Source organism: Primulina tabacum, chromosome 17, assembly GCF_025594145.1.
Source record: "Primulina tabacum isolate GXHZ01 chromosome 17, ASM2559414v2, whole genome shotgun sequence".
Lineage (NCBI taxonomy): Eukaryota > Viridiplantae > Streptophyta > Magnoliopsida > Lamiales > Gesneriaceae > Primulina > Primulina tabacum.
In genome coordinates this window covers 608377-622295 of record NC_134566.1, presented here as the reverse complement: position 1 = coordinate 622295, position 13919 = coordinate 608377, and the positions used below count along the sequence as shown (strand labels likewise).

General features: G+C 36.8%; 1 protein-coding gene across 1 annotated transcript; it reads left to right on the top strand.

The window, feature by feature from the left end:
• The first annotated feature begins 9543 nt into the window (after positions 1–9543).
• LOC142531569 (strychnine-11-hydroxylase-like) lies at positions 9544–11388 on the top strand. Its single transcript, XM_075637751.1, has 2 exons — positions 9544–10484; positions 10590–11388. Exons 1-2 carry the CDS (start codon positions 9600–9602, stop codon positions 11205–11207), a joined length of 1503 nt encoding a protein of 500 aa, XP_075493866.1. The 5' UTR covers positions 9544–9599; the 3' UTR covers positions 11208–11388.
• Positions 11389–13919: the final 2531 nt, after the last annotated feature.

The window sequence follows — 13919 nt, the reverse complement described above, 5'->3', positions numbered from 1 at the left end:
TAGTAGAGGATGTAATGATGACCTCGTTTTTTGTGTGTGAGCATTAATTATGGTAGGGTGGCTGATTATACCCTATTGTTCTGACATGTCAAATCACATAGTAGTCACATCCAGCCTACTCGATTTGACCAACCACTTGCACCGATGTCAGAGATAGGTCGGCTACATACATTCTGTTTATCGGCGGTATTAAATGCTTCCCTCATATCGAGGGGGCCCGGGTGGAATGCTTCCCGGGAAATAACATAGGAAACCGGACCCCTAACAGCCGGACGATCGGACTCCTCAGATACTCGCCTTCCCGGCTCCTGATGAATCCTCCCTGCAGATTCTCCTTGACGACCTGTCTGTCCCACAGCCCGGGCATCAAATGTCCCTCCCAGCTATCCTTAGGCTCCTTTGTGGGACTCAATAATCCATTTATCCCGATTCCCGAGTTATCCGTACGACCCGGGAATAATGCATGCCCCTGATTCGGGCACTATTCTATATCTATGTCCAGGGTTATCTATAACCCGGGACATTATGGGGCATCACTAAGGTTTTTTTTTCTTGTTAAATATTACATTCTTATCATGTCATCCTCGCATTACAGCATCAACTATGAGTTTTAGCAATTCATTACTCTCTTCGGTCATCCACACATTATATTTTGTCTATGAATCTCTCATTGATAGTATTACTTGAGTATGCATAAGATAGAAAATATACAATGTTAAGAAGCTAACAAGCACATAAATTTTAATAGATATCGACCAAAAGAAACAAAAAGATCCAGAGACTTGATAAAGCATGATACAAACATTAAAACAAGGTGGGAAAAAGTTGGAGACATGAAATATCAAAAAAGAGTTCATATTTCAAAAAAATAAAAAAATAAAACTCAACTCCTAAATAAACAACCTATGAAAATAATATCAATTTCCAATGAAACCAAACAAAATTCTATACCAATTATTTTAAATGATGATACCTAATGTGATTTAACCCTAAAGCATTGGATGAATTGTGAAACAAGCCCAAAGCAAGGGACAAAGGAAAATTCCCACAAGGAAATGGATGCAGCATATAATTGTCTAGTTAACAAGTAAGATCCATAAAGAATAATCCAAAGATCTTTTCATAACTCCATTTTAGGTCTCTCAGTAGAACGAGTTAATGCAAGTAAAGATAACAGATATGAAAAAGCACAAACTACGTGATCAATTTTCTTCCTTAATTCATTTAATCACTTCAATCATGGATATTCGAAAGTTGATAAAACCTCGTGTCAGTCCGCATGTGTTTAGAAACCATATATCGCATGCATGCCATTCAACGTCACTATCATATTCGATCCAGATAGCCTATGTTCCACAAAAAGGGCAAAAAAGAAGTCTAAGACGGAGGTTCCTAACTTCTATGCTTATCACGACTACAGACTGCACAAAAAACAGTAATTTTAGCCACAACGAAAATGGCATTCCCACTCAAGTATCCTTCTTCATTTTTCCTGTCCCATGTCAAAATATTAGCATATTTATCAACGAATTATGTTTGTATACTATATAACATGCATCTATTAATCCGATGGATTATAGGTTTATATCTCCATTATAACAAATTGGATTCATAGGTTTTAAATCATTATATAATTAAAAATAATTAACGGATAATAACAATTTATTGTAGAACACGTAAATAAACTTGTTGAACAACACATAAGAACACTTGTTGAACACATGATTTCAACACAAATGTGCATGGGACCCCGGGTCCGACATCTATTTCTAATAATTATAAATGTGGAATTTTTTTTAAAAAAATCGGACCTTCCAGTTCCTCCCTTCTGAAAATAGATTTCGTCCTCGAAATCAAATCATCATTTACAAGTCTACGATATAATGATCAATACCGAAAGTAAGACCGAGAATAAAAGCATAACTTCATTTGAATAACTGTGGATATTTATGTCTTATATTGTCTTTTAATTCCCAAGTTGTCTCCTCTACACTATGTCTGTTCCATTGTTCTTTAATCAACGGTATCACTTTATTTCTGAGTTGCTTATCTTTTCTGTCGAGAATCTGAATCGGTCTCTCAAAGGAGCTCAAAGTCTGATCTAACTCAACCTCGTTGGGTGGAAGTACATGAGAAAGATATGATGATATTTCCTCAACATGGACACGTGAAAAATATCATGAACACCTGATAATGCGTGAGAAAGAGCTAATCTATAAGTCAAATCACCATTTTTTAAAAAAAATCGAGCATTACAATTTCTCCCCCCTAAAAATAGATTTCGTCCTAGCAATCAAATCATCAATTACAAGTTTACGATATAATGATCAATACTGAAAGTAAGACCGAGAATAGAAGCATAAAGCATAACTTCATTTGAATAACTCTGGATATTTATGTCTCATATTGTCTTCTAGTTCTAAAGTTGCCTCCTCGACACCGTGTTTGTTCCACTGTACTTTAATCAATGATATCACTTTATTTCTGAGTTGCTTGTATTTTATGTCGAGAAATCTGAATCGGTATCTCAAAGTAGCTCAAAGTCTGATCTAACTCAACATCGTCGGGTGCAAGTACATGAGAAGGATCTGGATGATCAACATGGACACATGAAAAACATCATGAACACCTGATAATGCGGGAGGAAGAGCTAATCTATAAGCCAAATCACCAACACATTTCAAAATTTCATACGGTCCTATGAATCTCAAAGATAATTTATCTTTCTTTCCAAATCTAATTGTACCACGGAAAGGAGATATTTTCAGAAAAACTATGTTACCTTTGTCAAAAATCAACGATCGTCTCCTGATGTTCGCATACTTAACCTACCTATCCTTAGCTGCTCGCATACGACTCTGAATCAATTTCACTTTCTCTGTCATATGTCTTATTATATCAAGTCCCACAACTGTTGCTTTAGATAAATCATCCCAGTACAAAGGAGATCGACACTTCTTGCCATATAGTGCTTCAAATGGTGACATTCCAATGCTCACTTGATAACTGTTAAAAGAAAACTCGAAAAGTGCTAACGAATCTTGCCAACCAATACCAAAATCAATCACTATAGCTCTCAACATATCCTCTAATGTCTTAATAGTATGTTCTGACTGTCCGTCTGTCTGAGGATGATATGATGTACTCAAATGTAAACGAGTATGAAGGGTCTCTTGTAAACTTTGGCAAAAATGAGAAGAAAACCTGGGATCACGATCTGATACAATGGAATTAGGCACATCATGCAATCTGAAAACTTCTCTGATGTATAATTTGGGCATCTGATCATGACTATATGTTATCTGATAAAAAATGAAACATGAAGACTTGGTTAATCTGTCAACTATAACCCAAATTGCATCGCAACCCCTCGACGACCTCGGCAATTTTGTGACAAAGTCCATGGTGATATGGTCCTACTTCCATTCCGAAACCTTAAGGCCATGAAAAATACCTCATGGTTGCTTCCTTTCTGATTTCACTTGTTGACAATTCAAACAACGAGATACAAATTCTGCTATGTCAGATATCATTCTTTTCAACCAAAATTGTTTCTTCAAGTCATTGTATATCTTTTTACTTCCGGAGTGTACACTGAACTTACTGCAATGACCATCACGTATAATCTGTATCCTCAACTCTGAAACGTTAGAAACTACAATACGATCATTCACAAAAAAATACCTTCATTATTGACCTAAAATTCTGATCGATGTCCTGATCTGACGAGTTCAACTGATTTCTGAATGCTTTGATCTAACCTTTGGGCCTTTCTAATTTTGACAAACAACTCGGGCTCTGCCTGGATCATAAATACTCATACATGTTGAGTATCTACCACAAAATCCAAACTAGAAAGACAACATTATTCTACTAGATCAGATACATTGCTAGTGATCAACGACATATTGCATACTTCTCTGCTCAAAGTATCGGCTGCTACAATAAACTTACCTGGATAATATTTTATCTCGCAATCATAGTCTTTCAACAAGTCTAACCAACACCTCTATCTCATGTTCAGCTCATCTTGTGAAGAAAGGTATTTCAAACTCTTATGATCAGTGAATATCTCAAATGTCTCCCCATACAAGTATTGATGCCAAATCTTTAAGGAAAAAACCACTGCTGCTAGTTCCAGTCATGCACTGGGCATCTAGACTCATGTGGCTTCAACTGTCGTGAAGCATAGGCAACCACACGGTCATGCTGCATTAATACACAACCCAGTCCTCGATGTGAAACATCCAACACCTGATGGGATATTCAGAACTGGAGCACTAGTCAATCTCCGTTTAAGTTCAACAAAACTAGCCTCACATGCCTGAGACCAAATAATTGGTGCATTATTTTGTGTTAGCTGGGTAATTGGTCTCGCAATATGTGAGAATCATTCAATAAATATGCGATAATAGCCTGCCAAACCCATAAAACTACGTTCCTCAGGAACTGATGTCGATCTAGACCAATTGATGATTGCCTCAACTTTGCTTGGATCAACTGATATATCATAACTTTAAATCACATGTCCAAGAAAAACCACTCTATCCAACAAAAAATTGCATTTGGATAATTTTGCATACAACTTTTTAGTTCTCAAAATCTTTAAAACAACTTTCAAATACTCGGCATGCTCAAATTAAGATTTTTAATAAATAAGAATATCATCAATGAAGATCCAATAAATTGATCTATATACCTTTGAAACACACGGTTCATCAAATCCATAAATACCGCAGGTGCATAGGTTAACCCAAAAGACATAACCAAAAAATCAAAATACCCATACCTGGTATGAAAAGCATTCTTAGGCACATCCCCCTCTCTAATTCATAACTGATTATATCCGGATCTTAAATCAATCTTAGAATATACTGACGAACTCTGCAACTGTACAAATAGATCGTCAATCTTTGGCAAATGATACTTATTCTTTACTGTGGCTTTATGCAATTGTCTATAATCTACACAAAGCCTCATAGAACCGTCTTTCGTTTTCACGAATAAAACCAGAGCATCCCAAGTTGAAACACTTGGTCTTATATATCCTTTAGCCAATATATCCTCAAGTTCCTCCTTTAATTCCTTTAGTTCAATTGGTGTCATCCTATAAGGACCTCTAGAAATAGGATGTGTACCTGACATCAACTCAATGTTGAACTAAATCTCTCGGACTGAAGGAAATCCTGAAATCTCATCTGGAAATACATCTGAAAATTCACAGACAATTGGAATATCTGCTAATTTAGGTACTGACCTTGAAATATCAATTGCATAAACCAAGAAACATTATGCTCTTTTCTGCAACAAACGAGTCATGGATAAAACGGATAATAAAGGAATCTTAGCTCGAGAACTCGTACCATAAAACGTCCAGTGATATGTCATATCAGGCCTAAACTTATCAACTTTCTGAAAAAATTCTACAGTAGACTTGTATCTTGTCAACATGTCAATACCAACTATGCAGTCAAAATCAGACATCACCAACAAAATACAATCAAGTTCAATGACATTATCTTCATAACGATATTCACAACCACTTATCATTTCAGCTGACCTCATCATTTTTCCCAGTGGAGTAATGACATAGAATGCAATGAGACAAAGTGCTCAGATATGTAAGTATGTGATGCATCAGTATCCATCAAAACATAAGTAGGATAACTTGAGAGAAAACAATTACCTGCAATGACATTATCCGGAGCACTATGTGCCTCATCCTCAGTGAGTGCAAAAACTCGGGCCTGCTGTTTAGGTGGCTGTTCTATCATGCGGCTACCACCCTGTTTGCTCTGACCTGACCGGCTCTACTGCTGATAGGAATGAACTGTAGAGGTCTGGCGATTCTGGTGAGGTGTCTATCTCGATGATCCCACAATCTAAGATATATCACTACCACATTTAGGACATACTCGAGCATAGTGAAGGATCGTGTGCTGGTGCCTTTGAAGGCATTTCAAACACAATATTCTCCAATGAGTGAATAAAAAAATTTAAACAAACTGAACTGGATGACATGTTCGCAGATCTAAAAGCCTATGAATTTGAACTGCAAACAAGAAAGGATTATCAGTCTACATTTCAGTTGACCAAAGCCTCAACTGTAGTGAAACTGGTACCATAAGTTTCGAGTGAGAAGTCAGTCGGATAGTTGAGCGGTGATTCGATGTCACTATTTGTGAAGAAATTTGATAAGTTTCTAAGGAAATATGTCACGCCTCGGGACGGGGTTAGTTGACACCGACGTTGTTTAGAAATCACACAATTGAAAACAACCAACCTCATAGCACAATATAATTCAAAACCAGTTTATATCATAATTTCAAATAGATAACAATGTCTTTACAACCCAATAACCGAAAAACGATAGAATTTAATGCGGAAACATTACAACTGAATTAAAAGCTTAAACTTAAACTAAAATCTTGAAATGTCACCAGCCCCAAAAATGGTCTGACTCCTCTTCCTCGAGTTGTTCTTCGGGTTTATCTGACAAAGGATTGTAAGGGGTGAGTAATATGGTTGTCACTCAGCAAGTGAAGGCCGTTCGAGCACAACATAACAACATGCATAATTTCAAAAATCAAATAACATGTATATCATTATTCACATCGCATGCATAACGTTGATCAGTCACTGAGATTCCTTTATTTTCTATGGTTTACTGATATCAATCCCTAATCTTTACTCTTCTAAGAGGACGAGACCATATAACGGTTATAATCCCATTGTGTAAGGGCCATAAACATTTCATATTGGTATTCTCACCCATATACAGTCTAATCCTCACAGTTCCCAAAACCATATGACAACCAACACAAGAAAGGAGTAGAAGGAGAGTTTGTACTCGACCAAATTTTCGGAAACGAACATATTCATAACCGAAAATTAAACTTTGAAACAAGCCCACTTAATTTGGTTTTTGAATGCTAAAACCTGGGTGCACGGCTTCATGGATCGGACCGCTTCTTGCTCCTTGTTCGGGCAGCACTTCGGCTCGCTTTCTAGCATAAAGTTGGAAGGTTTTTGAGCAAGGTTTTGGCTAGGGTATGCTGCAGGAATTTTTGAATTTGCAGCTCTAAAATTTCGAAAATTGGGGTGTGAGAATGGCTAGGGATGATGGACAATTTATAGGTGAGGAAAGGAGGCTAAATTTGGTGTCTAAATTATGTCCAAATTGGCCCTAAATCTCACGTTTTTTGCTCCCAAAATCGATCTCATCGCATTATTGATTTATTTAGCTACCAAATTGTGGGGTTTATTCCTTAATCTCTTGCCCTTAATTGGTTCAAAAATATGGTGGCGAGGTGTAAGGATTTTTGTGCAAAAGTTTGATGGATTATTTCCAATTAACCTTGTAAGTATCCTTGTATCAATGGATCACAATATTTAGGCATATAATTTAGTATCATTTTCAAATTTTTGCAGTATCCATACCTTAATCCTCTAGGCCTTGTATAATATCTTCCAATCTTGCAATATATCCTACTAATTTCGAAAATATGCATGTTTATGCATAATTTATTGACTTAATATTGTATTTCCAAAAATATTCCAATATTTTTCCATCAAAATATGTACACCCAAAATTTAATAATAAGCATCCTAAAATTTGCTTAAGGGGTTTTCACAAAGAATCAAGGTAATTTTCAAGGCTCTCACCGAAGATCTTATTAGAAAGGGGAATCAACCGATGATTCCAACGCCTGTTTCAATAGTGGCAAAACTAGACACTGTATATCTGACTATACCAAACCAAAGAAGGATGAAAGAGATCAGCTGAGAGCAAGAAGTCCTTTGACAGAAGTAGATCCAAAGATGAGAAGAAGTCATTCAAGAAGAAGCATAAGGTGTTGGTAGCCGAGGAAAGCAAGTCAAAGTTGGCTGATTCTGAAAGTGAATCATCTGAGTCAGAAAGCTCAAGAAGTTCAATTGGACTCGGAAGGCCCTGGAAGACCCGACCATTCTTTCCAGATTCTTCACTTTCTTTCTCAAGTCTTCCAGTTCCTCGGACATGGTAAGGGCATTGGAATACTCTTGGGAACTTTCTTCCCTCCTGGTCTTGTCCATAGGAGGAGGCTGATCATCGGACCCTTCTTCGTGGTGAACACGGCTGCTACTAGGAGGTAACTTCTCCATCATGGTCTTCTGGACACCCACTGGTATCTACTAGGTTAATTGCTATTGGTTGATCACCAAAGTTTGCTGAGGTGGTGGATCTTCCTGGGGAACCTTTGGGTCCGAGGTCTCCCTCCTAGAACCATCCCTCCAGGTTGATTTACGTGTGGAAATCATATCTACGTCTTATATCAAGTTTACCACAGACGGCGCCAATGATTAATGGAAGATTAATGGATGTCTTCCCGGGAAAGCTGGAGATCAAGTGGAGAATACCGGGGCAAGATAATCTGTACCCTTAAAAGAATAAAGAACATTACTGGGGCGGCAGAAGGTTTTCCGACGTGACCACTCCGACGCTCAAGTCAGTCAAGTGTTTTTTACGCAAAGGAATAAAGAGAGCATGCTTTCTAGTAAAAAAAAAAGTGAATAAATAGGTGTTAATTAAACGCGATATTTATAAAGGCAAAGTCAATGATGACCTTGTTTTCAGTGCTCATAGTAAGATGGTAGCCCATACTCTGCTCCCTGACACTGCTGCATCTGACAACCCATACCAATCCTGATCTAGTCATATTATCCCTACATGCACTAAAGGACATGTAAATGATATCAAAGCATGACATCTCATACATGTGAACTCGGGAGTGACACCTGTACCAATGTGCTCGGGTAAATGATCATGGTATGAAGCATGTCCGCTGACTTAGCATACTGCCCAGACTTACCTCACATGGGCTCACCGTGCTCGTGGCGATCTGATCTGTATCCCTGGTTTATGCTTCTTTGGCTTCCTAATTTCACCACAACCCGTGTTTTAAGATGTGCCGGATACTTCTGGGGATATCAATTATCTAAGTTGTCAAGATTCAGTGTTAGCCCTGCTTCTTTCAATTTTTCGCAATTTGATTTTTTCCAACATGAGTGTCGATGTGACATTTCATGTCGACGTCACATTAACCTCACATCGAAAAAGAACTAAAATTACTTAAAAAAACAAAAATACCAGGTCAAAACTACAATTTAACAACATAATGATCAAATCACACATCGCCAAAATCACATGACATGGTCAATACTTGTTTAATTGAAAGTTTAGTGTTCCATTTGATTTTATTAAAATAGCTTCAAAAAATAAATATTAAGTTAAGTTAAAGGGACATAGTTTTAAAATAGCTTTAAAAAATTTAAAAAATATTTGTTTTAAAATATCTACGTTCGTTGGAATAGTTTTTTAAAACCCAAATATCAATTATTGGTTTTTGCAATATATTTTTTAATACAATTTTACAACTATGGATGGGTCAGGGAGGAGCCACATTTGATTTAAGTGAATCCACGCCACCAGCTGACCCAATTGACTACAGAAGTCATATTTGTCTGCACAGTAAAACGACGTCTGACGTCTCTATAAATTTACCAGAGTTCATGCATCGATCATCAAATCAAAGCAGCTCTCTATCTACACCGAGCAGAAAATGAGTTCCGAAATTTTCTTGCTGCTTTTCATCAGTTTCATCACAATTTTATTGTTGTTAAAATTGACGAAAAAGAAAAGAAAGCTCCCACTTGGTCCTAAGAAGCTCCCGATTATAGGCAACCTTCACCAGCTTGGAAAGTTGCCTCATAGGGCTCTCATTAAATTGTCCAAAACATATGGAGACCTCATGTTCTTGCAGCTAGGATCCGTGCCAACCCTCGTCGTGTCATCGGCCGATATGGCACGAGAAATCTTTAAGAAGCACGATATTATCTTTTCGGGGAGACCCGTCTTGTATTCACTCAAGAGAATCACCTACAACTTAGGTACCATCTCCGTAGCACCGTATGGTGACTACTGGAGAGAAGCGAAGAAAATCGCTGTTCTGGAGCTGCTGTCCAACAAAAGGGTCCAATCTTTCGCAAAAGTACGTGATGAAGAGATGACCTTCATGATCGATCGTGTTGCTAATTCCGAAAACCCTGTGGATCTGAGCGTGCTCACGTTCGCTCTGTCGAATAATACTGTTCGTCGGGTGGCTTTCGGAGAGACTAGCAGTGCAGAAGAACATGAAGATTTCGATGAAAGGAGTGGCAAATATCAGCATGTGTTTCATGATACGCAGCAGTTGGCTGCTGAGTTCAACGTGGCTGATTATTTTCCATGGTTGGCTTGGCTAAACAAGTTCAATGGAGTAGACAGGAGATTGAAAAAAAATATGGATGAAGTGGACATCTTTTTGAGCAAAAAAATGGAAGAACACAGAGACCCGAAGAGGGCTCAACAAGATCACGAAGACATCGTCGATGTATTGCTTCGAGTTCAAAAGGAAATGGAGAAAGAATTTACTCTAACAGATGTAAATTTGAAGGGTCTTCTCTTGGTATGTGTACTATATGACACCCAATCAACCCAATATTTGCTTTATTATCCCTGTTTACATTCATGATTTTCTTATATTTATATATATTGTGATAATGAATTGCAGGGCATATTCATGGCTGGCACTGATAGTTCCTCGGTGACAATCGTATGGGCGATGGCAGAACTGATGAGAAATCCGGAAGTCCTCAAGAAAGCTCAAGAAGAAGTTAGGAAAGTATGCAAAGGACAGTCAAAAGTAGAAGAAAGCGATCTTCCAAAACTCGCATACGTGAGAATGGTGATCAAAGAGGCATGGAGACTCCATCCACCCGCCCCACTATGGATCCCAAGAGAAACATTAGAGGACTGCGTGATCGACAACAAATACGAAATCCCGGCAAAAACCAGAGTGCTGTTCAATGCAGCAGCAATCGGAATGGATCCGAAACACTGGGAGAAGCCAGAAAGATTCTGGCCTGAGCGGTTTCTGAATAACGTGATTGACTTCAGAGGACAACATTTTGAGTTGTTACCCTTCGGTGCTGGCAGAAGAGGTTGCCCTGGAGCCAGTTTTGCCATCGCGGTTGTGGAGCTCGCACTTGCGAATCTTTTGTTCCGCTTTGATTGGGAACTTCCCAAAGGGATGTCACCGGAGGATATTGATATGGAAGAAGCTACAGGGGTCGCAATGCGTAAGAAAATTCCACTCTGCTTGGTTGCTACACCAGTCAACCTACTTTGAGCAAACAATTTATCTGCGATTTATTATTATACTTTATATATATATATATATATATATATATATTATGGGTTAATTCGCTCTTTAATCTCAAGCTTCTGTAATTGCTGCACAATTTTTTGTGTATGTATTTTTGTTGAATAAATAAACTAGGAGTGAAATAAATAAAATTTGTTTAATCTTATGCTTGATTTTGATTAAGTCACTTATCACTCAATTATTTGTGGCTGAGTCAGACGTAAAATGGCACTCATCCAATTGCAATGCCAAAACCAATTTGGATTTGAACAGTATTTAACAATCAATGTAATGAAATGGCGTCCAACCAGGCAAAAAATTGCAATTATTTATCAATTTATTTACCGCAGCAAACCATTTATTTATCTCTGTGATTTTAACACACTCTCTCTCTCTCTATATATATATATATATGGATTCGTTCTTTTATTTTTAGGTAGTAAACTATCGCTTACATTACAAGTGTAAGACGTCTACACTTGAATATTACAGTGATGATATGAGAACCTGAAATTCCAACAATACCAGCAGCTACCAAAATTTCAGCAGCAACTCATATTTCAGAAGATGATATTTTCCAACAAACGGAACCTAGCAGCAGAAGAGTTTAGTAGCGAGATTCCAGCAGATAACTACTGGTTATGCTTAGGACTTGTAACTGAAGCATTTAACATGAAATAAAGGCTGTTAATGGCAGATTATGGTCATTAATTGGAAGGCTAACAGTCAGACTTTGGCCTATATATAGCACCCTCAATATCTGAAATGGTTGTTACCAAAATATTGAGATCACTTGAAATTAGAGCGAAGAGAGTGCATTTTTTGTAGCAGTAGAAACCAGTAGCAATAATAAACAGATTTCCAGACTTCAACCGAAATATTTAGCAAATTACTGTAAGTGGGCTTATACATAAATATCTTGAAATCCGTTTGATAATTCTGTTTTAAAGTTCAGCTTCTGTATGTTTGATTTCTGATATATGATTTTGAAGCACTGAAACTCCCTAGTGAACTAATGGTAGGAATATATATTTTGAACATTTCTGAATTCTGATTCTGATTCTGGCCTCACCCCTTAGAGGAGAGAACATATAGGGGACTGATATCAGTTTAGCCATGAAATTCACTAACGTGCTCAGTGTTTACTAATTCTGATTTCTGTTCTGAAACCTGTGATCTCTGAATTTTGATTACTGTTCTGAAAATAAGTATTTTCTGTACATTATTGTATTACTGTTTATGTAAAAATGGTTTTTGAAAACTGGGAGTTATTCCCGCCCCTGCTTACTGAGTGACAATCATATCACTCACCCACCAAACACATCTCAGATAAGAACAAGGAAGAAATATTAGAAGAAGAAGAGCAGATCCAGTTCTGGGGTTGGTGAAGAAGATTATTGTTTTCAGTTTATGTTTATGTTAATTCCGTTGTATCTGTTAAGACACTGTTATGTCTGGTTTTACATTTCCGCTGTAAAACATTAGTATTCGAGTTGTAACAGACAATTGATTTATTTCGTATTATGAATAAAAGACTGGTTTCTGAATTCTGTACTCTGAGGCTGGTTGTTTTGGAATGTAAATTTGAGAGCAACGCCGGTGTCAACCAACCCCCGTCCCGGGGCGTGACAAATGATAATTGGGAATATGGTGTAACTGACTCAAAGTAGACTAAAGGTTGGTGGAGGTGTCATATAGGGATGTAAACGAACCAAACTGTTTGTGAGTTATTTGAAACTCGATTCGATAAAAGCTCGTTTGAGCTCGTTTAATGAGGCTCGTTAAGATAAACAAACCAAACTCAAGCTTTACATTATTCGACTCGTTAGCTCGTGAACATGTTCGTTGGTAAGTTCATGAGTAATCTTTTAGATGAAAAAATAATAGTTTTGATATTTGATTTATTGATTTTACATATTATTTATAAAATATATAGAAAAATCTATTAAATTTATTTATTATAATAAATTTACAAATTTTAATAAGAATAATATATTTTTCTTTAAATATATAATTTACTTTTTAATTAATTTAATGAAAATCTAAATGTATAATTCATATTTATTAAGTTTATTTAGGCTCGATAAAGGCTTGAATAAGCTCGTGACCCATGCATATATTCGTTAAATAAAGCTCGAGCTCGGCTCGATTATAAACGAACCAAGGCTCGACTCGATTACATCCCTAGTGTCATAGTTGCTTGGACTTCTAAAAAGCGAACTTGTGTTGCTTTATTTTTTATGGAATCTGAATTTCTATCTATGTTTTTTGCGCAAAATGATATAATATGATTTAAAAAATTCATACGAACATAAAGAATGAGAGAATATCACCATAACAAACATATTGCTATGAACTATGGTTAAAGTTTTTTAAATGGCCACGATGTATATTGATATAAACATTATTCTAAGCTATAACTAAAGTATTTTCTTCTATGATGTGGTCAAATGTTAATTCTTGGATCATCAACGTATATGTGTACTTTCATAAAAATGTGGATGATTTACATAATCTAATGATATTGGAACAGGAAAAAAAACATTCCATGTATTTCATAGACAAGAATTGAATCATTTGTTTGATTTCAAAAGCGAACCAAATTTCCCATTTTTGCCATTTCCTTTATTGAATGAAATCGACATAGACGGAATATTTAGCATCGGTCAGTTCTAGGCTACAGGATATAGTCCAGCC

Coding starts and splice junctions, on each gene's coding strand:
- LOC142531569 (XM_075637751.1), top strand. CDS start 9,600: ATGAGTTCCGAAATTTTCTTGCTGCTTTTCATCAGTTTCATCACAATT. Junction 10,485..10,589: donor ATTTGAAGGGTCTTCTCTTG/GTATGTGTACTA, acceptor AATGAATTGCAG/GGCATATTCATGGCTGGCAC.